The 23635-nt window shown below is 40.9% G+C and overlaps 1 protein-coding gene across 30 annotated transcripts in view; it reads right to left on the bottom strand.

Moving 5' to 3' along the window:
• NRCAM (neuronal cell adhesion molecule) overlaps positions 1-23635 on the bottom strand; it is a 250160-nt gene that overhangs the window by 23906 nt on the left and 202619 nt on the right. For 9 of the 30 annotated variants that reach the window (XR_016441757.1, XM_090042304.1, XM_090042305.1 and 6 more), the window contains 7 exons: positions 21992-22196; positions 21648-21770; positions 17424-17609; positions 16333-16368; positions 3167-3232; positions 2498-2623; positions 1165-1317 (listed from right to left, as the gene is read on the bottom strand). Coding sequence is in view for 29 of the 30 variants with exons in the window: in XM_090042304.1 (XP_089898430.1) it covers positions 1165-1317; positions 2498-2623; positions 3167-3232; positions 16333-16368; positions 17424-17609; positions 21648-21770; positions 21992-22196 (895 nt within the window). In the remaining variant the exon portion in view is untranslated. The remainder of the gene's footprint in view (positions 1-1164; positions 1318-2497; positions 2624-3166; positions 3233-16332; positions 16369-17423; positions 17610-21647; positions 21771-21991; positions 22197-23635) is intronic. The other 21 variants (XM_090042321.1, XM_090042325.1, XM_090042329.1 and 18 more) reach the window with 9 other exon arrangements.

The following is a 23635-nucleotide window of genomic DNA, read 5'->3' as shown; positions in this document are numbered from 1 at the left end:
GGTGATTAATAAAAACCTATTTTGAGTCTGTAAATGTTTGCTGGGAATTACTTTTTAAAGCTTTCCTATAGCAACATTATAACATGATGACCACCAACGTACTATACACACAGAATGAAACAAAAACATTATGATTTCAGAAAGTTGTCAAACTATCATTTTAATTATTTTCTGTTTATCATTATTTTGTATTGTTCAAACAACTGTATATATATTGCAAATCTAGTTCCTCAAATCATAACGTTTGGATAGCAGGTGAGACCAAAGGGACATTGACAGAACTAGTATCTGCAGGCGACAGTGCTTGGAATGGGCAGAAGTGGCTAGCAAATACATACAAAACAAGGCTTTTATCAAGAACATGCTGTGGAGGCAGCACTGTATTCACTATGACATCAAAATGCTTCTAATAAAGCCCTGAGTTAAATAAACAGGCATCACTCATTCTCTTGTGAAGATGTAAATGCTACACATTTTCTTGCACTGAAATCTGGCTATTATTTTTCTTTGAAAAAATATGTATTGAAAATTTAAGAGGCCAATTGTTTTTCTAAATATGGTAACGTATAGGTTATGTTTAAAAAACTCTAGAAAAATGTCAATGTTTCATGAAAAAGATGAATTCATACCTAGAAGTGTCCTAACAATCATTCACTCCATTGGCATATATTATCCATGCATTTTATGGATTATTAATGTAAATCAGAACACCTAAACTTCTGATACCTCAAATGTTTTAGATTAAGATTTTGGTAACCAAGCTGCTGATATCCACATTGTTAAAAAAATATGTACTCTGCTGTATTTACAGCACACTATGTTATTGAATTATTACATCATACATTCTAATTCAATTAAAAACCCACAAGAAACAAACAAAATATTTAATCCGAAATGCACAGCACACAGATTAAGAATGAATAGTGAGCATTTAGCTCACAAAATAAATGGCACAGAAACAAAGTAAACTAAAGGGTGAAAACATTCATACTCTGCACAGTAGATAAGCTGGCATGTGTGGGAGATTTCTTAGCATTAGTCTAGAAAAAGATATGATCAATATGTTTTAGCTGTAACATATCCCCACTAGTAGCAATTCAATATTTCAGCACCTGGTATATCACAATTCTTAATGTGAGACAGAACTGGTATGGCATGCCTCACCTGGACCTGTCTCAAACACATCCTCTGAACTCATAAACTCAGACAGACCCTCAGCACCAACCCGGACTTTATATGCTGTTCCTGGTGTTAAACCCTTTAACACAAAGAAGCTCCGAGAACCATTTACAATGTCTTTTTTCCAATCTTCTTTGCCTATAAAAATTTTAGGGAAACAACAAATTGGAATATTTTAATTTACTATCTGTTACTCCAAGTTTACAGACAGAATACTTTCTACATTTTGGATTTGTAGAAGAAAATGACTGCTGTTTCTAAAGGTAATATAGTTTTAGATAAATAATGATTGCAAATACTATACTGCATGCAACATGAAGAAAAACTGCCTGAATAATGACAACTAGTTTATACTTTTGTTCCATTGCACTATATAATATAGTTTTGCATTTATACTTTTGTTCCATTGCACTATATAATATTGTTTTGCATCTATTTTATAAAGAAACAGTACCGTGTTTGCAATTATAGACTATAGGTAGAAAAAGTTTATTCACTTAATTTGATTATGCTGCTACACTTTGGATTAATATTTACTTTTTTTGAGAAAAAATCTACTTCAAAATCTTATCAAAATATATCCTGGTTGTTTTGAATATATTTTCCCATGTTGGACATTTTCCTAACAATAACTCAACTTATACCATAAACAAAATGAAGAGGAAATGTTATCCTTTTAATCTGCAGACTGACAATTATACTGTCTTTAGTGCCCACCATATAAAAAGGTGTTGTGAAAGGTGAGAATTATCTCCACTTTACTAATTCATCATCTGCATCTTAATATAGTAGTACAAAGTGTTGATGTTAGAGCTTTATTTTTGTTTTTACTACATGCAAAAGTGAGTATAGATATCAGCTTGTTTCAAATACTTAATTTTGCTGTTTCTATTTTAAGGTATAATATTAAAAAGAGGATCTATTGTTTGCTTCTTTTCAACTCTTGTTATTGAATTAGGCTCTATTGATGTAATTTTCCCAGGACATAATTTAATAGATATGTCACATTAGTTTTCTAATCACTGCATAATTGAGGGTTTTAGGAGCTCTTGTTGACAACAGTTGATAAAATAATACAAAAGAACAAAGGCTGATTTTTAAACTAGGCATCAAGTAACCTGAAGAGCAGTGGCTTTTGTTATAATAAAATTATTTGAATTACAATGACTCAATCTGCTAGAGCAAACTAAGAAAAATTTTCTAGCTATTTTAAAACTATCATTAATAAAGCTAGATTAGTATAGGATCATGCTCAGTTACTGAAATTTTTACAAATTTTTCTCAGCACTCAGAATAATTCAATGAAATGGCTTCTTACTGCCTGCTACACCATATTCAACATAAAAGTTCATATGATCTGGTCCCTCATACTCCCAACTGATATTGGCATAGGTCTCAGCAGCAGCTGCAGAAACATTTCTGATCCTTGGATAAACTGGTCGCACTGAATACACAACAGAAAAACAAAGCAAAAGTTGAAATTGGGACTATATGCACATAATCAAATGTTATTTCAGAAATAACTGTGCTAATTTGGCTCATATATATGGAAAGGATGCTTTATCATTGTTTCCATTACTGAAGTAGTGACTGCATTTCTGCATTAGCATGGATGGTCACTGAATGTTAAGCAGTTACTACACTGTTAAATAGGAAGTAGAACTATATCTCTGAGTTCTATCATGCACACCCTATATTGCTAAGATTGCCAAATACTTTATAATACCAAATTGCCAAAGCTCTAGAAAATATTATCATTTACATCTCTTGAGCTACAATGCAGATAGCTGAAATGTGAAGAACATTCTAAAGGTTTCTCAGTATTGGACAATGGAGGAAAAGAGGCATTGTCAATGTAGGGACAAATTTTACTTGCCTCCATGTGTTATTTCACAGGCTCTGTAAATGCCTCACTGCGGGCCCTGTGTGGGATTTTCAGTTTCAATGGTGTCTACTGTATTTATAATGATAAAGAGGATCACAATACCCTTATAGAATGTTGGACGGACAGTATGCAAGACAGGGGAGGTTGCAAAAAGGGTTTCTGAGTATCCTTCATCATCAAAGATGGTAGGAAAGAAAAAAAATAAGAGAATAAAAACACTTTTAAACAAGAAAATACTGTTTAAACAACAGAGCAGAGCCTTACCTGTTGAGTAACACATGCATACTTAAGGTCATGCAGGTTTCATTACAAATAGTTTTACTCATTCTATGGATCAGGTAAGTAATATGAATGATTATGTTTGTACTAATTCCTTAACACCTACACAATATTTCTTAAGTCATCTTAATTACCATTTCAGAATAATGTTTATTTAACATACCCAACTGAAAACTCTGTCATCAACAGTAGTTCCCCCCACAAATGTATATATATATTTTCAACTTTGTGTGTTAAATTTAACACAGTCTTGAATAGCATATAATCAGATCAGAATGCAGACACTAGCTTCAGCCACAACAACTATATAATCTATATATGTTCTGGTTCTAGGTAGATGTGGCAGGACAATTAAGTGAAGTAAGTCAATCCAACATCAGCCTTTTAATTCACTGGGAAATGTATTTTTCTATCTATTATTACTTTTGGATCTTGAACTTCTATACATAAATGGGTGAAGACCTACATACTGAAATTTCCATTGGGTTTGCATACCTAATTTTTTCTTCCCCACTTCAAACTAATTGGGTGCATCTACACATGTCATTAGGGCAACATGATCGACTCATGCTAGAGAAAACTGCTCCCAGTCACAGCATTTACATGTGCACAAGGGACTGCTGCAGTTTGAGCTGGGGTGGAGCAGCCCTGGGCTGACACCAAGCTCATGGAGGGTCTGTCCCAGGCTCCAGGTGGCAGTGTCAAGTGGCAGAGAGGCTGACTGGGGCATGAGCGTGCCAAAATTGTGAAGCCGTGTGGCTGACCCTCTGAGCCTCCTACCAGAGCTGGTCCATCCTGACTCAAACTCCTGTGATCCCAGTCACCATCCACAGATGCATTTCTGTGCAGTAAATGACTCTGCTGTAAAATAGTAGTGTCCCTGACAGTAATGTCTTGAGTTGGAGTTAGTTAATTTACTGCCCCCTAATACCAGTGCTTGTGTAGACAGGGACACTTTACTATGGAGCCAATTAATCAATGCTGCAGTAAAGTGCACATGTAGATGCACCCACTGGGTGGCTGATTCTTGAGATACTGAGCAGCCAGCCCACCTAGCTTCAGCGCAAACCGCAGTACTCAGCACCTTGGAATTCCACAGCACTCAGCACCTAGGGATTCCTCAAGGTGCTTGACAAAACATGGAAGTTGCCAAAATACATGAATGCTTCTAAAAATATTAGCTACAGTACAAAGGTCAGACCTCAGTCAAATATGAAAACACAGCAAGTCAGCTGTAGAACAAGGGATTCTGTTTTTCAAACAATTTAAGTAAGTTTTGAAATAAAGACAAAGAAAAATGGCCAAAGTGTCAAAAGCTTACTATTGTATCGTATGACACTCTTGTGTGCACACATCAGGTACATGAACAATGTTATTTGGCTGACTGGAGTGATACTGAGATTATTTATACTGAATAAGTATTAGCATATCACTAGGACATTTGTTAAACACTAGAACTCCCAGGTAACGCTGAAGAAAATGAAAATGAACCACTAAATGTACAATGCACTGAATAGTCAGCTATTACATTAAAATATGAAAAGTGATGACAGTTCTTAGACCAAAAGAAGCCCTAGGCCTAATGACATTTAGCTAAAGTACACACACACACACATATATATATATATATATATACACACATACACACACACACACACACACACACACATGTATATATACACACATTTTTTTAACGTGCCTGAAGCAAAAGGTTACTTTTGATTAATGGTATCCAAAATGATAATCCACTATCAGTTACAGATACAAGTGACTGCCTTCTTGAAACACCAAGATGATTCACCAATTTGGATAAACACTACTAAGCTGTTTTGGTATGAAGGACAGTAATCTTTATTTTAAAAATCAACAAAGAAAAAATATGGCTTGATCTTCCAAAACTTTCATATAACAATTGACAATAGGACATTCATTTCAAACACCAGGAGTTTACATGGATGCAGAAAAGGCATCTGACTGTGAAGAGTTGTAGTTAAAAATATAAAAGAGAACTACATTTTAGCTCTCTCTCTTTAATTAAATGTATTTACCGTCCTGTTCTTTAATTAGTCTTTTTATAAATGGGAATTTCTGTGGTAGCATGTTTGCCAAATACTACTAACGAAATAGGCTGTTTTTTACAATATATTTAATCTCTGAATCTCTGTAGCAATCTAGGGATGCACTACAGGTATATCTTTTAAAGAACAATATGAAACTATGAATTAATGAAATTGCTTTTCTATGCATGTTTTCTATTGCAGTGATAATCAACATGGAAGCTTATATTTTTGTTAAAAGAAATCTCACAGGAGGAATATCAAGGATGTTTCCCAGTGGAAAACAAAATATAAATGAAATCCTAGCTTAGTCCAGTGAATGGCAAACTCCCATTGACTTCTATGATAAAGCAAAGGGCAATTATCAACAGCTTGTTAATTTGTCCATTAAAAAGTATTACTTATGTCTTCTTGCCAGTATTTTAATTGTTTTGGTTTCCTGAACTAACTCACGCACCATTTTATTTCCTTTCCACTAGTTGATATCTAGAAGTAACAAAAAGTTTCTGCTTGTTTCTGAACACATTTATGATGCAAACAAGAGCTGATAAAACAAGATACCTCATTCATAGTGACTTCTTACCTACATTATGAAGGGCCAAAATAATTATTTTCACTGAAGCAGGACTATCCATTTATTTGTTTCAGAACAGAACTAGAAGTAATTAAATACTGCTTTAGGGAAACATAGTTCAAGAACAAATGTGAAATAACTTAGTGAACAACTACTGCAAGAACGCATAGTTATGTGAACACTAGAAGTCTGCAATCATACTTATCATTGCAATTTAAAAGCAAAAAAAAATCAAATTTCTATGAAATCATTCTCTCTATACATTTTTAAAAATGCAAAAAGCTACCTATTGATAAAGAAAAATTTATTTTAATTAAACGTGACAATAAAACGTTTTGGAAATCGCATTTTTGGAAAAGATATTTTTGTAGAAGTGCAGAAGAGACAGAAAAAGTCTTGTGACATTTGATGATGCATTTTTCTTATCTGCCTATGTAAGATACACTAGTAGTAAATGCACTGTAACCATTTTACTAAATTAAGTAATTATTCCCCATACTTGGGATTTTAATTTTAAAAAGTATGTGTAGGCTTCTTTTTCCATGAAGGTATTCGCTATATATTGCATACAAATCTAGAAGAACCTCTCCAATCACACACAACCCCCTCAAAAAGGTATATTAAAAAAAAGTTATCTAGATTGCAAAGTCAGTTAAAAGTTGTATCATAATGAATATGTGAAAAGGAATAAGGCTATAGACCCGACTCCCCACAGTGACTCTGAAATAGCCAGAGCACAAGAGGATGCCCTACTTGCAGAAGAATGCACAGTCTGAAATGGCAAGAACTGGACAAGAGGTATAATGCTCTCTCCTCACAAGAGAACTTTAAGAAAAGGTCAACCACAATCTATACCTTCGTATTTGTTCACTATAAGAAAGAATTAAAGGATGGTAATTGTTAGGGTAATTTAGATACTGCATTTTCTTTTCTTGGGTTTCTCCCAATTTGTTATTTTTCCCCTGCAAAATAATTAAAGAGTAGAACAGTGAGGGAAGGGACAGACATACATTTAAAGCACTCTAAATACTGGAGTTCTTCAAACCCTTGAGTTTCAGCACCATGCAGAAGTGAGCTCTTCCCCTAGCTCTCATCATGCTTCAAAATGGCCACAAAGGCACACACAGCAGTACTCTTAAGCCAGGAGGCTGGAAAACAGGAATCACTCTATGCCTCTAGGCCTCTGGAGGTTGCCAATGATAGCCAAGTACTGGCCACCTGCCCCATTCCTCCATACCTCTCTATGGGGGAACAGAGAGGAGGGAGCAGAACATTGTGGGATGCCAGAAGACTACTAAAGTGTGCAGACAGTTCAGGGAGCATTTAAAATTAAGAACTTTAGCCATTTTTGAAGTTCTTTTTCAGCCATGAACATCTGCACCCTTCCTCTTTGGAGGGCTTCAAACAGTACATCTGTTCATTGCTTAAGTTTCATAATATATGTTTTTAAACTTTAAAGGTAGAAAATAAAATATGAAAATATACTGTGACTCCTTGCTTATATATGCCCGAGTTTCACCAAGCACCCTTTCCTAAGTTTAATAATTTGTGGATGAATGAGACCATATCTTCCATGGACTTTTCCATGGCTAATTTAAATTTGACTTTTAGAAAATCAACTGTGTTGTTTGGGAACCTGTTCTGGTAGCTAATTACTAAGGGTGTGCAAAAAAGGCCTAATTCGATTCTGATTTGGCCCAAATGGGGACAGTGATTCAATTCATTGATTCAGATCACTGTCCCTGATTCGATTTGACCAAATCCGAATCTGAAGATTCAATGCCGATTCAGAGAATCAGTGATTTGGCCATAGACACAGCTTTAAATGTTTTTTCTACATACCTCGAGGTACCAGGCAAGGCTCATGAACGCTGTGATGCTGGGGTGGATGGAGTGCCCCACAGGAGCGCAGGGCCCTGTGTGCTCAGCAGCGAACCTGGAAGTGGACTGGAAGTAGCCTCCTGCTTGTTCTCTTGCTCATCTCCAGCCTTCAGAGGCTGGAGAAAAGCAGGGGAATGAGCAGGGGGCTGGAGGGGAGCTGTAGCTCCTGGGGGGGGCCTGGTACCCTGCAAGCAGGGTAGTCCATGTGCTGGGTGGGGGTTCAACACTGTAGGGGACAGGGGACCACTGGCAACATGTAGGGGGTGCACGTGCACCCCCCGAGTGTAACATTGCACTACCATCAGAAAAGGCGCCTGTGGGCGGTCGCTGCTTGCCACCCCGCCGCCCCGCTGCTAGCAGTGTCTGCAGGCAGTCAGTGATCACCACTGGCCACTGCTGTCACTGTCAGTGGCATCTGTGGGTGGTCGACAACCCCTGGTTGGCACTTGCCACCCCTCCCCCTGCTGCCGACAGCACCAGCGACATTTGTGGGAGCTCCCTGATTAACGCTGCCGCCATGCTCGTGCCAATGCCAGTGCTGTCATGCCCTGCCAGCCACCGGGGGCACGTGGCATTCATGTACAGCACCCACTCCTCCTAAGCAGCCCCCGCACCCAGTCACCTCACAGCTACCCACACACTGACTCACATCCCCCCACCCCCCTTCCCATTCCTTCCTGCAAATCCACATTCCCCTATCACATACCCACCATGTGATAAGGAAACCAAAAGCAAACATTATAACAGATATTTAGGATTTATTTTATTATGATGCTAGAGACACTGGTAGGCTTCCAAATTTCTTTAACGTTGTAGATATAGCAATAAAACATTGCCCATCTGATCAATCCCCCTTTCTCTCTCTCTTTCATTCCAATTGTGGAAGAATGTGGATTTTGGGGTATTTTAAGAAGTGAATTTGGGATGCTGCTTCAGCAGTCTAGCTGCCACAAGGGGTTAGTGAACCCAGATACCAAGTGGCTGGGCCTCAGAAGCTCCTGAGGCCAAGTAGCCCTTAGCCAGGACAGCTTTTATACTGCTTTTTATACTGCTGCAGGATCTAGCTCTCCCTGGCTGCAGATCTGGGAGGAGCCAGGCAGAGTTATTTTGCCCCAAGTGGCACAATTTTCTTCACAACAAAGTGCATATCCGAGCACATGCACCGAGGCAAAAAACTCCAGCTCAAATTTGCACCACTTCTATTTGAGCTGCTGCAAGCGCACATGCTTGCATGTGTGCACGCGCCCCATAAGTATACCCAAATCCCCATACCCAGCAACAGAATGCCATGAAGGGAAACTGGTGAGGTAAGCAGTATGCTAACAATTTTAGGCATCTGTTGAGTGAAAACATATCTAATATAGAAATATGTTACATTTATAACTGCACTATGTTATTTCTGAGATAGGGGAGTTGCAAGGGGCCCAATCCTCATTGGTGACAGTGGCTGCATGCATGCCTCTGGGTGGCTGGTGGGGGAAGGGCTAGGGTTGCACTGCCCGAGCCCCTTCCCCATCATACACTGAAAGCCGTCCTTGTACCTGCTGTCACCATGGAACCAGCGCTGGGTCTTCAGAGCCCAGTGCAGCTGTTTGTAGCCTCCTGGCTGCCTACCACAGCTGGCCAGGGCTCTAAGCAGCTGTAGCAGGTGGCTGGAAGGGTGCAAACAGCTGTACTGGGCTTCACAGCCCTGGCACCAGCTCGGTGGTGGTGGCTGATGCACATGTGCCTCTGAGCGGATGGTGGGGGAGGAGCCAAGATTGCACTGCACTAGGCCCCTTCCCAGCCATGCACCCAGAGGTGCATGCACAGCTGCTGCAGACACCAAACTGGCTGCCTGCAGCTGGCCTGGGCTCTGGGCAACTACTGCCAGAAGCTGCCCAGAGTCTGGGTTGGCTGTGGTGTGCCGAGAAAAATGGCATGCATGCTAGGAATTACCGATCCCTGATATAAAACAAGGCAAGATTAAGAAAACAAAAGAATCATTTGAAACTGTTTTTTAAAGGGACTGCTACTGCCTGCTGAAACTCAGTCTCCTCTAACAGACGGTGTGCAATAGTTCCCCAGAATTGAGACATGCTAGTAGTAAACTACTCTTAATCCATCTGGGCTATTGTGATGAAATTCTATACATAGAAGACTACAGAGAATTATATTTCTTGGTACATATTTAATGATACCAGTCTGACTACTGTACAACATAAAATGTACTACAGGGAAGGAAAACTTGCATGCTGCTACCTAGAAAACTTCCTAATCTAGTGTCAGAGGTATTATTCACCTTCCATGGAAGATCTGAAGGAGGAGAAAGCAAAGGCCTTGCCAAGCAATCTGGAGGGGGAGAACTGCCTCACAGGAAAAGGGCAAACAGTGCTTTGGATCTAGCTTTAGTGAGACAGCAGAGTAGATTAGGGCAACCCAGTAAGATATGAGGACACTTATGCAGAGGCCTGAAGACAAGGAAAACAAGTATGAATTCTATCTAATGAAGAGAGAGATCCTAGGGAATACAAAGAGGGAGATGCATAGTCAGTCAGGGAAAGAGAATGAACTTAGTGGCTGTGTTTTGCACAAAATACATATGGTGGGCAGGTGATCCTAACTTTCTGTAAGAAATAGGAATGTTTCTGGGAATCCAAGCAACAGGAAACAGCTATCACACATGTGGCAATACAGTCAAAAAAGGGGCATTTTAGATTCAAAAGGCAAAACAACATTGCCTTTTTCCTGGAACAATGCGAAAACAGTGTTAATAATAATAATCCTCATGAGATGAATGTGGAGGATCAAGATTAAATTGTTTCCCATTAATTGGAAGTGTGAGTTTTTTTGAGTTTGATGTTATTTAATCTTAGCTGTAGCACTTATTACTGATAAACTACATGGAGTTGTTTTTAAAAGTAACCATTAACTTTGTAAAATTATTCTAGATTTGCTATGCTACTTAATTGCAAATTGCTGCATCTCATTTCAACAAAAGTTATGTGCATTTTTTTTTATATATATAAAACTTTTGCCTGTTAGAACACAGGCAAATATGCAATAAGGCATGTCTTCCTCTATTCCCACCAACAATTACGTAATTACTGTGCCTCTTTCAGTGTTATTATTTCAGTCACATACCATGTCTCTGCTTTTCCTCATTGTCCCAGTTTCATTTTTTCCCTTCTTCTCAGTGACCTTTTATAAAGAACTGCTGATGGAGGCTAGTAGCTGGGACTAAAGTCAAATGACTATCAGAATCAAACTCCATTTGCATCCATCACTAATTTATATATAATTAGTTTCTTATTCATTAATCTCTTCTTTTATTTCAGTTGTTCTAAGCCTGCCAAGTGATGGATTGGGAGGGTCCAATCAATGTACATTTATGCAATCATCTAACTTTCAGACTCCAACGCTGTATGAAATAAGACATGCATTTTAATATCGGTTGCTAAAAGAATCACTTTCATAAAGAGCTGTATCATCTGAGTTACAGATAGACTTAAAGAGTAGCACAGGAAGAAAAAAAGATGATATAAGTGTATATTATAAGTTGTGTTTCTCCCTTTAGTCATTTGGACTCATGGGGCGTGTCCATACATGTAGGTATGTGCACTTTCAGCAGCTCAAATAGGAGTGTAACAAATTTGTGCCAGGGATTTGTGCCTTAGCACATGTGCTTGGACATGCACTTTGGTGTGGGACAAGTTGTGCCACTTGGGGCAAACTGACCCTGCCTTCTCAAAGGCTCATCAGTATAAAAAGCTGCCTTGGTGAGAAGTTCAGGGCTCCTTGCTCTCAGCAGCTTCTGGGGCCCAGCCAGTTGACATATGGAGACACTAGCCCCCTGTGCCAGCTGAACTGCTGCAGCAGCCCTGACCTAGAGTGGACCCTGGACCCTTTACTCACTGCAGCAGTCTGGCGGTAGGGGCTGCTGTCTGGCTGTGACCTGCTGCTACCTGCAACAGCATCTGCCCCTTTGGACCTTTAGCCCCATGTCTGCACACCTACCAGACCTGGACAGGGACTTCATGGCTGCCTGGGTTGGGGCATAGGCACTGCAGCAGAGCTGTCTGCACCTCTGAGCCAGCTGCCAGTGGGCTGTGGCTGCAAAGCTGGCCTTTGTCCAGCACTATTGCCATGCGTGCCCTGGCCCTGCCATCTGGGCAGCTATCACCTGGAAGATGTCCTCAGTGAAGTGGCCTGCTTTGAACTGTCAAAACATGTCCTCGTGGCCCCAGGTGGCCAGGAGATTAGCCATCTTGTTTGCCCTCCAGCTGGGTCCCTTGCATCAGCCCTGGGCAGATGCCTCCATCTTAGTAGCAGAGATTTTGCTTTTTTAAAATTGCAAATTCTCTGATAAAAAATCCCAAATTCACTCTTTAAAATACCCCAGAATCCATATTCTCCCATGACTAAAATGAAATGTCACTATATATATAGAGAGCGAGAGAGAGAGATCAGTTGGGCAATGTTTTATTGATATATTTACAATTTTAAAACAAATTGGAAGGCTATTACTGCCTCTATCATCATACTAAAATAAATTCTAAGTATTTATAAGCTTGGTGTTTGCTTTTGTTTTTTTTTAATCAAAGAAAACTCAGAGTTTCCCCTGACTCCTTTGCTAACTAGAATGTGGGGACAGCTGTCCCTGCAGCCACAGCTCCAGCCAGCATGTCCCACCCTGTCTGGCAGCTGAGCATGCAGAGTGAGATGTGGGGGGGATGTGGGTTTGCAGAAGGGAGGTAGGGAGGGGTGGGTGTGGTGAGGGGTTTGTGGGTGGGTGTGTAAGGACTGCGAGTATAGGGGAAATGTGGAGTCTGTAAGTAGGGATGTGGGAGGGATGTGGGGTGTGTGGGGGAGTGTGGGAAGGGTGTGCCACATGCCTGACACTTCCAACACATCCCACATTCCCTTCACCCCCACAACCCTGCTTACCTGGGACAGTGCCTCAGCCTTGCCCCGCTCCTGTTTGAGTGCTGGGGCAGCAGGAGCACCACAGGGATGCTCTGGCTGGATGCAAGAGTGTCCCTCTGGAGTACCCAGCTTCTTGTTGCCTCAGAACATGCTGCAGTACAGTGCCCTGCATCACTTCTTTTCCATTTTTTTTTTTTTTGAATTTCTAGGTATCAAATTTAGAGCCTGCTCTGCAAATATACAGTGCAGGGAACATTTTTCTGCTCCCAGTGTGCCTTTTGTACCATCTCAAACTGGTTTGAGATGCCGCAACAGACATATGCATGATCATCTGGACATACCTGTAGGGATCAGATAAACTTTCATGACAGACAGTATGGGATTTTTTTGCTTTCCTTTTTTAATTTTATTTAGGGATCCTTGAGAAGGGAGATACTGAGGATGACAATTGAGAGCTCTATTCTTTGCTACCTGCCTTGTTTCAACACATTTTCCTACTGACGCAATAGTCTTTCCAGATCTGAGATACACTTAGTTATTGTGGTGCCTACAAATCTGAACAAAATTTTTCTTTTCTATTTTCTCTGAAGTTCTGTAGTATTTTGTCTTCCTAATTTCTTCTCAGGACATACTGGGGATGTCCTTTCTTCCTTCAATTTTTTTTTCCTTTTTTCCTTCTTTTTTCTTTTAACAGGTAAACTTCACATTAAGGGGAAACCACAGCAGCAATTGTATATCTTCGTACTGATCTGCAAAATTTTGGAAACTTTGAAAGATTTAACTACAAAAGAGTTGATTTGCAATCCCGAGAAGTGCTACCATTAAGATCAGGCCAACTCAGCATGAAGCAATTTCAAGGATCGCGGGTAAAGTAATCAGTATCTAACAGATACTGAGGCTATTAAGTTACTCTAGCTATTAAAAAAAGATCATAAACAGTGGTCTCCAGTCCATTTGTGCATTCTTTTCTGCTTTGCAGCAGTAAGATGCAGGAATGCAAAAGCAGGAAAGATTTGAAACTATAGTAAAAATGTTGAGGAAGTCTAAAAACCCTTAGTTATATAGCAGCTTTGTTTGATTTTGTAGTTTAAGGCATGATTTTGATAATATATTCTAAAACTATGACCTTGTGAACAGCACATTATCGTCTCACTGACTTCCAGCATATGTGTGCTCATCTTCAGGAGTCAAAGTTGAAAAAAGGAAAGATCTTTCTATTATTCTAGGCTCTATCCACTAGGAATTCCCTGCACCTCTGTAATGATAAAATGAGCTGCAGTTCTCAACAGCTGGTATATATGTTCAAAACTGAATCTTCATTCTGTAGGGCTCTTAAAAACCTGGAGTCAGTGGTATTCATATATACTCATAGGCTTCCCTGAATGACTTTGAATGATTCAGATCCAGTGCTGGTCTTGGTTCCTCCTGGACCTGTCTTAAAAGTAACTGCTGCTGGGTTCATCTACATGTCCAATTAAGGTGTCAAGATAAACTCCAGTGCAGTTTATGCTGGAGTTTATCATGGCACCTTAATGGTAAGTGTAGATGCTCCAACTATGGTGGTCCAGGGCGCATATGCCTGGGACCACAGCAGTCTGAGCTGGGGTGGAACATCTCCAGGATGGCAGGGGACCCTGTAGATCAGCCCCGGATTCTGGGAGGTGGTGTTGGGGCTAGTTGGGGCACAAGACTGCCCCAGCATGAGAAGCCCTTTGAATAGGTGGCAAGCAAGGGTCTGGCCCCCCCGCTCCCTAGGCTGACTGGGTGCAATGTGTACCTGGGTCAGCGTGTACACATGCGATTGACAGGTATTTTCACTGCAGTAAGATAGTACTGTCTTATGGCGGTAAAAATTAGTTTGCAGTGGTCTAAAAGAATCAAGTATGTAGACTATGACAATTCACACCACAGCAAATTAGTCTACTGCACAATTAAGCACATGTGTAGATGTACCTGCTATGTCTCAAAAATAACCACTCAGAACTAAAGTAATTTAATGCTTACAGATAGTTGAGGAGGTTATAGTAATCTGGTCCTCATTTGTTATTTAATTTCTGTGGATCAGCAGTAAAGTGGTCAATCATGTCAATATAAGTTATTATGGATACTGGAGTTAACACCCATTCAGATGAATCCAGCAGCTCAAATTTCCAAACAAATGTCTTGTACTGTTACATTTAGTTCATATTTTCAAATAATTACAAAACTTTCTTAGAACTAGATACCAAAAGTAAAAGAAACAATTAGAAACTTTGAAAATGTAAACCAAATATAACCAAAGCCAAGGTGTCTGTTTAAATCCTTAGAGAACTTGAAATGGCAGTTCTGAACCATTGGATGCCCCAGCTCATCTTAAAAACAAGGTATTTCATTCTAACTTCAAAACTGTTACAATGGTGTAATTAAACTCTCTGTTACACACTTGGAACTGAATTTTCCTTCAGGGGGTTAGTACAGACGGAACAGATTGGAACTTACTTCGCAATTTTGTTGGTGATGCCGAAGAACTAACTCCCTTGCTTCCAACTGTGTTGGCTTTTCAATGATAACTAGAGTAAAATCACTAAAATAAATCTGCCATTAAAATAAGTATGAATTCCTGTTTATCCAATAAGAATAAATTGGATTGTTTTAAGAAGTTACCATTTTTATATATCTAATATCAGGGTACTATCTTAGAGAGGTAAACTGATTTTGGATTAAGAGTGAAGAATGTTTTGCTACAGCTGATATTATTAAACATCAGGGAAGGAGCTGGGGACACACTGCCACAATAAGCATTGGGCCTCTTGTGGCTCTCCCACTGTCTACCCCTGGCATGCCAACAACATCTTACAAATTGAGGTTGGGGTGCTTTTGGCATTCTACCCAAAAACCTTGCCAACCCCTGATATAAACAACTGAAGGAAACAACCATAATTCACCAAATCTGTGAGCCTGAGAAGGACACAAAGAGAGGCCCAAAGAATCATTTTTGCCTGCATTTTCAATTTGTACTGTCTTTTCTTTCTTAAACTGAGATACAGTAGAAGAGAAATTCACACAAGGTGCTGTCACTTATCTGCTTCCAATCCATGGTCAGCTTATAAATGAAATGAACTTGATCAAACAGACAGCAGAAATCATGTTTCAGAATAAAGATGCACCTAACTCCAATCTCAACATCCCTTTTGGTATCAACATTAAAAGTTACCCTCCATAAGATAAATGAATTTATATAAAAAGAACACCTTCTTATACTATGCGAGTCAGAAGGCATCTTAGTCTTAGACCCTGAATATTCAGGATGGTATCAGCATCTTAGATAAGTAATTAGTCTCTTGAAAGTAAAGCTAATGAATTCCCCCTAGAATTTTGTGGCAAAATAAGGAAATTGAACATATAAATAAATGTAATGAGTGCCTTTTTTACCAAGAAGCCACCTATCAGACGAACATTTCTCTCAGTATCAGTGAACAGTTAATACAACAAAATATTGTCCAATATTTTCTCTCCTTACCAGCTGCAATTTCCCCATTTATAACACTGCAAAAATCCACACATTAACAAAATCATGCAGAGCTTTCTTTTACCTTTGCCTGCACCTACAGCAGGAGGGAGAATACCAGCTTTAATGGAGGAAAATAAAAATAGGACACTATATAATTAGATACAACATCAAAGGGAGCATATATAAACGTATCATTTAATTATAAACCAGAAAAGCATGCAACTAAATGAAATGTATTAGGTGTAGGGAATTAAAGTTAAAATGCTGAACACTGACAGATGACTATAAAACACAGTTAATATGCATGTATTGATTAAACTTAATTACCATGCTTGTCAACATTCACAGTTTAAATATTTTTTTCATATAGTTATGTATATTCCTATTACAGCTATAGAGTTTCATAACAGTATACTATAAGTTCATTAAGTATGAAGGTTGAAAATTGATTGTTAATATTAAGATGTGCAAAATTATAAAAGAGGCCACTTCACAGAATTTCCACAAGGACTTTAACCCTCAATAAAAGAATCTAGCACTGTAATATTAGACTGAAAAGCCCAAAACAATGGAAGTTTGTAAAGAGATGCTGTTACATGTACTTTCCTGACCTTGGTTCTACCTGTAGTACTAGGTTTATAGTCAACTGCGGGTTATCATTATGCTTGTGGCAAAAAATAGATTATATAAACATTATTGTGAGATTTTTGTTGTAGAACTTATCACTGGATTTGCTTTTCTATTAGTCATTCTGCAGCAGACAGCATTTGATAGCTTTCTCCTTGTAAAACAGACAGTGACACGAACAAAATATTGTAGTCTGTGACCAGCAGTAGCCACGGAAACAGAATAGAATAAGTGACTACAGGAAGGACACTTAAGAGTAAAGCTGCATGAAACTGTGTACTTCAGAAAAGCCGGAAGCTTAGGCCTGGTAAATTATGATACAGAAAAGGGATTTTTATGTCAGTTTTCTGCTTCACTTGCAGTAGGAAAATTTTGCACATCTGTTAAAAACCTGTTCTAAATAGTTGGCATCACCATATACTCAAGTTAGGAAATCATTCAATAATTTTTAATATAGATTGTTTCCTTGAGAGAAGGAAAAATATTAACATTTTGAATGAAAGTCTGGAATTCTATAAAATTTTAATAGACTTTCTTTATACATACCCATCTTACCTTCATCCATAATTGTTACTGCTTCCTCAGTTATTTGATTTCCAGATCCAACCGATGTTTGTGCATAAAAGTAAAACTTGTATCGAGTGCTGTAATTTAAATTTCTTAATATCAAGCTGGTCTCGTTGGCAGGAATTCTGATCTCTACCAAAGGGCCTAATTCATGTGTGCTGTTAACTGTCATTGTAAGAAAAGCATAAAGCATTAGTATGGTTTATCTTGAACATCTAATTAAGAATAATGTCTTTGTTAAAGTTGTGTTAAAATGGTTTATGAGGATACTGAATATCTTTTCAGATTTCCCTGTTCAGGCTCTGATTATGAAAATGACATTTTCATAAGTAATACAAGAACAAAGCTATTTTGTTACATGAAGATGCAAATATGTATCTTGGGGATATTTTCTGAAGAGCTTAAGTTTGCCCTAAAACACTTCTATGAAGCTGCTAAAAATTAATCACTAACTTGCAAATGGCATTTGCAGTCACAGCTCCTTATGCTTACTGGGTGAAAGTGAGGGAATGTTTGCCACCACCTGAATCAGTCTTTCCTTTGAACTAAATAATTTAGCTGATCCCTAGGAGCTTAATCTTTCAGACAATGTATGCAACAGAGCTCCAGGCTATTTGTATGCCACAGTCAGGAACATTTTGGCAAGGTTATATTCTGTCTGTCGATGCCACTTGGGCAAAGTCCTCTGCATTTTTTATTCCTCAACTGTTTTGTGACAACATGGCATTCTGTTGCACAGTTGTTACTGTTGATTACAAAGCAAATATATATTTCTCTAGTAGTAAATTAAAAGAAAGCAACATGTTCTGTGTAAATGTTAATAAACTTTAAAAAGAATTTTGGAGTCCACCTATATAATAAATCATAGATTCATAGAAAATTAGGGTTAGAAGGGACCTCAGGATCTCATTTAGTCCAACGCCTTGCTCAAAGCAGGACCATACTCAACTAGATCGTCCCAGCAAAAGCTTTGTCTAACCAGGTTTTGAAAACCTCCAAGCATGGAGCTCCCGCAACTTCTCTGGGTAACCTGTTCTAATGTTTTACTACCCTTCTATTGAGAAAGTGTTTCCTAATATATAATCTAAACTTCTCTCGCTTCAACTTGAAACCCCTGGTCCTTGTTCTGTCTTCTGCCATCACTGTGAACAGTCCAGCTCCATCGTCTTTGGAACCACCCTTCAGGTAGTTGTAGGCTGCTATTAAATCCCCACCTCAGTCTCCTCTTCTCTAGACTAAATAAGCCCAGTTCCCTCAGCCTCATGTGCCCCAGCCCCCCTAACCATTTTTGTTGCCATCCACTGGACTCTCTCCAATTTGTCCACATCCTTTGGGGGGGGGGGGCAAAACTAGACACAGTACTCCAGATGTGGCCTCACCACTGCTGAGTAGAAGGGAAAAATCACTTCCCTTGATCTGTTGGCAACACGCCTACCAATGCAGCCCAGTATGCTGTTAGCCTTCTTGGCAACAAGGGCACATTGTTGGCTCATATTTGGCCTATTTACCACTGTAACCCCCAAGTCCTTTTCTGCAGAGCTGCTGCTTAGCCAGTAGACCCCCAGCCTGTACTGGTGCATGGGATTGTTCCATCCTAAGTGCAGCACCTTGCACTTGTCCTTATTGAACCTTGTAAGATTTCTTTTAGTCCAATCCTCCAATTTGTCTAGGTCACTGTGAATCCTAGCCCTACACTCCAGCGTATTTACTACTCCCCACAATTTGATAAAATGCTACATTTCAGACCTTTTCATGATAAAAGCAAACTGCACAAGTATTTTTATTAGAGGAAGGCCACTGACAGACAAGTTAAGCGTGTGATGGGATCTGATCCAAGACCCCAACAACTGTGCCTCCTGTCATGTCACAGGTGCTTATACTGTCAAGTAGCAAGCTGGGTTCCTGGCATGGGCTCCATGCCCTCCTGCAACCAGGAGCTTTGATCAGTTGACTGATGCTCCCAGCCTTGGAAGTACATCCAAGACCTTCAAAGCTCTGTTATGTTCCCCAGGTTGGAAGTGCTAGTCAGCTGATTGGCACTAAACCATGTTAAATTTATGGCATGAAGGGAAGTAGCCACAATTTTATTACATATTTTCGTGTGCTAACTTTGTGGCTTATTCCCTGTTTTATTACATTATTAACTGAATGAATGTGTGGCCCGCCTACTCCCTCACATGATAAACTTTTAAACGTAACCTCTATTAAGCCTAACAATATGACAGTTTTGCTACTGTCCCAGAATCCAAATCAATATCCATATCATATAGTCCAAACCAATGGTCATTAAAAACAGCTCTTCCCCAAAAAACATAAGGCAAGATCTAGAGAAGTACTTCAGTTGCCTAAAATGGAACTTAGAAGTTGGGTGTACAAACCTAAAAGCCCCTGTCTGAGTGGTTACAAAGCCCATTAGGTACCTAACAGTAAGTTTTTGTGCATGGAATAAAGCCCTAGTCTGAGCAGCATGGCACTTAATTACCAGATAAGTAGGGCTGTGCGAAATTTCGAGGGGTGTTTCGTTTCAAAGCTGTTTCAACACATTTCAAGCTTGAAACAGTGAGATCAAAACAAAACAAAAGGCTTCGAAATGGCCTTGAAATGAAATGACGGCACTCAAAACGTTTTGAAAGTTTCAAAATGTTTCGAGTTTCAAAGCTGGGCTTGCTGCAGCTGAACAGAAACTAAGGAGAGGGAGGGGAAAGAGGCAGGGACTGCTCTCCGACATTGACATATAGCTCCCTGTTCAATTCCCCAGCTCTCTGATCATTTTTTCCCCAGCTCATCCTGGGGCGGGGCAGGCCCCCGCTTTCCACACAGGGTTTGAGCAGGCTGCTGCTGAAACTTCAGATCCAGGGGCCTGTGCCCCTTGGGAAGAGCTGGGGAAGCAATCAGAGAGCTGGGGGAAGTGATCAGAGGGCTGGGGAATTGAACAGGGAGCTGGGGGAATGTTCAGGTCCCAGAACATTCCCCCAGTTCCTGGCTGGATTCCTCAGGTCCCCGATCTTTCCCCCAGCTCTCTGATTGCTTCCTCCAGCTCTTCCCAGGGGACCACTGGTGCCAACTGCAATGGGAGGGCTGTGGTCTGGGGGGCTGTGCCGGGGTCTTCCCTATGGGGCTCAGCCCAGAGGCAGGAGAACCAGTGGCGGAGCCGCTCGGAGTGCAGCCCTGGCTAGTGACTCTCCCCTGCCACCCACTGCCTCCTGCCCCTCAGCTCTGTGGGGCTGGCAGAGCTGCTCAGAGTGCAGCCTGGTGGCAGGGGAGAGCCAGCGCTGTACTCCGACTGGCTCTGCCAGTGCCATGGAGCTCAGCCTGGCTGCAGCTCCAAGTGCAGCCATGGCTCTGCGTGCAGCCCTCGTGAGCACAGCCTGGCAGCAGGAAGCTCCGCAGTCCCATGGAGCTGAGCCTGGTGGCAGGAGGTAGTGGCTCTAGCCTAGCCAGTGGCTCGCAATCGCCTCCCATTGCCAGGCTCAGGTCTGTGGGGCTGCAGAGCCTCATGCTGCCCAGGTGTGCTTGCCAGGGCTGCGCTCCAAGTGGCTCCACCACTGGCTCTCCCACTGCTGCCCACTGCCAGGCTGAGCTCCACGGGGCTGGCGAAGTTGCATGGAGCACAGCTCTGGCTCCAAGAGCAGCCCTGGTGAGCACAGCCTGGCAGCTGGAGGCTCCACAGCCCACGGAGCTGAGCCTGGCAGCGGGAGATGGCAGGAGGTGGCAGAGAGCCAGTGGCAGAGCCACTTGGAGTACAGCCCTGGCTCCAAGCACAGTCCTGGTCAGTGGCTCTCCCTTGCCTCCCACCGCCAGGCTCAGCTCTGTGGGCCTGGCAGAGCCACTCAGAGCACAGCCCAGCGGTGGGAGGCGGCGAGGGCCAGGGCTGCACTCCGAGCAGCTCCACCAGCCCAACATAACTCAACCTGCCCTCCCAGCACTGCCACCGAGCACCAGGAAGAGCCTGGTGCCACCTCTGCAGCAGCCCCAGGAGCAGCAGATGCCACCTGCCCGCAGCCGCTGGGCTGCATTGTGCCCTGAACCCCCTGGCATTCCCTGAACCCCATGGCATAGAAAATAAAAAAAACAAACAAACCAAAACAACAAAACACAACTTATCCACCTGCAAATTTCATAACCGTAGTGAAGGAGATTAAAATCTCCAAATGGGAGCAGGCTTTGGGGTAAGAGATTTTGCTTTTACAATGTTTTACTTACTTGGCTGAAACTTCAGTATATATGCTGTCAAAATGCCATTCGGGTAAGTGGGTAAACCCCATTCCAAAGTGAGAGAGTCCAGCATTGGATCAATGATCTTCAGAAACGAAGGTGCACTGGGAACTTGTAAAAAGAATGTATGTAAATTAAAGTGGATTTCACAGATATGTCTCATCCTACTGTGGCATATGTTCTGTATTGACCTTCCACTTACTTTCAGTTTTCAACACAAAAACATAATGTTTAATAATCACGGCTATAAAAATCCCTAAATATAAAAACAAGCCCAGAATGTGTCATTTTAAAAATATAACAAGTTTAGTTTAATTCCTTGGGTTTCATACCTCCTTCAGGCGTCTTAAATATTTTGTCAGGGCTTGCTGGTCCTTCCCCTTTACCATTAACAACTCTTACATTCAGCCTGTAAGAGCTGTAAGGCTCCAGTCCTGGCAACATTCCATGCGTTCTGTTTCCATTGAAGGTCAGGATCTTTTTTTCCACGTGGCGTCTACTTCTTTGAGATAAACTCTGCACTTTCCAATAGTAAATCTAAGTGTAAAAACAAACAAAAATATTAACAAGGGACCATTGCAGTATTCTTGTAGCGTAACCTGGGATTGTTCAGACCTTTCATGAATACTCTGATACAACTAAAAATATAGTTATTTATGGCTGAACTGTGGGACTTGGCAATGAGCCCCATTCAAGCAGCAGCTCAAAGTTACACTGTTCCAGAAATAGATCAATGACCAGACTATGACGAATAAATCTCACAGATACAGGCAATGCATCTGGGGGCATGGGAAAGCACATGTCCTCCCTGACAGTGAGAACTCTAGCTGGTAGGGGGGCATAGAGAGTGCTAGTACCCCCCCCCCCAAATTGGCTCCCCTGGTGGCACGTTGGCAGCGGAAGTACCAGCACTGGCATGCTTGGCAACTGGCCACTGGGGGACCCCCCAGTCATGACCCACTGGTTCCCCCTCAGACTCAGGAGGCACCAGTCACCCATGCTCACAGAGATGTTTGTTCATGAAGGAAATAAGGAATTGTATTAGGCTGAAATGGTTGACAGATCATGAAAGGAGACCTGGATGTCAACCCTACAGCAAGCGCCACACAGGTGAAGGAATCTGCTTGTCTGCATCTTAGTTAAAGATCAGGTTGGCTGATGAAACGTCTCTGAAGGTAATGCTAGACATAAATAATTTCTTAAGCAAACAAACAAACAAACAAACAAACAAACAAATATTTTCTCTGAACTCTGACATGGTCTTGTCTTCCTGTCAGTTTATGCCCTCTGGCTTATGAATGCTTGCCAGTCTAATTGCATTGTGCCATCTATCTTTACAGCTGCAGTGGTTATATACCAAGATTGTATTACTGCACAAGGTTAGACTGTTAGGGTATGTCTGACCTTCTGAGAAGCACACCCTGTCTGCGCACATGTTTCTGATCAGCACACCTCAAAACCTGAGTGAATTAAGTCTTGAATAGAGCCTGAGCACAAGCCATGCACTACACCTGAGACAAAGCCTGAGCGTAGCTCTGGATGAGTGCTCCCAGCTATGATAAATCAGCCATACTGCCTAATTGCCAGGTTTTGGGAGGCACTGAGGAATTTGTTTGCAAGATGTGCACTTCAATGGTGCTCCTAGAGGTGCTATGGAGGCAGTGTACACATACTCCAGGAGGCAGGTGGAGGGGGCACTTTAATTAGAGTGGCTACGAGAGCTGCTCTAATTAAAGCATCCACAGCATGACATGTATCAGCATCCTTGCGCTGAAAAATGGTTGAAAAATAAGGAAATAAATCAGGAAAATATATTAAAGCAAAAGAAGAGCAGCAATGTCAATCAAAATGCTTTTAATGCTTTTTTCAGTACCTTTTTTAAACCAAAATTATTAAGAGCTCCCAAGCATATTAAGAGTTATGTCTGCCTTACCCACGTGCAGGTGTTTGAGGATGACCTCTGTAGTCTTATTTAG

This window comes from Crocodylus siamensis, chromosome 4 (assembly GCF_052110815.1).
Source record: "Crocodylus siamensis isolate JL-2025a chromosome 4, ASM5211081v1, whole genome shotgun sequence".
Classification (NCBI taxonomy): Eukaryota; Metazoa; Chordata; order Crocodylia; family Crocodylidae; genus Crocodylus; species Crocodylus siamensis.
Note: the sequence above shows the minus strand (reverse complement) of the source record. Positions and strands in the feature narration are given on the sequence as shown.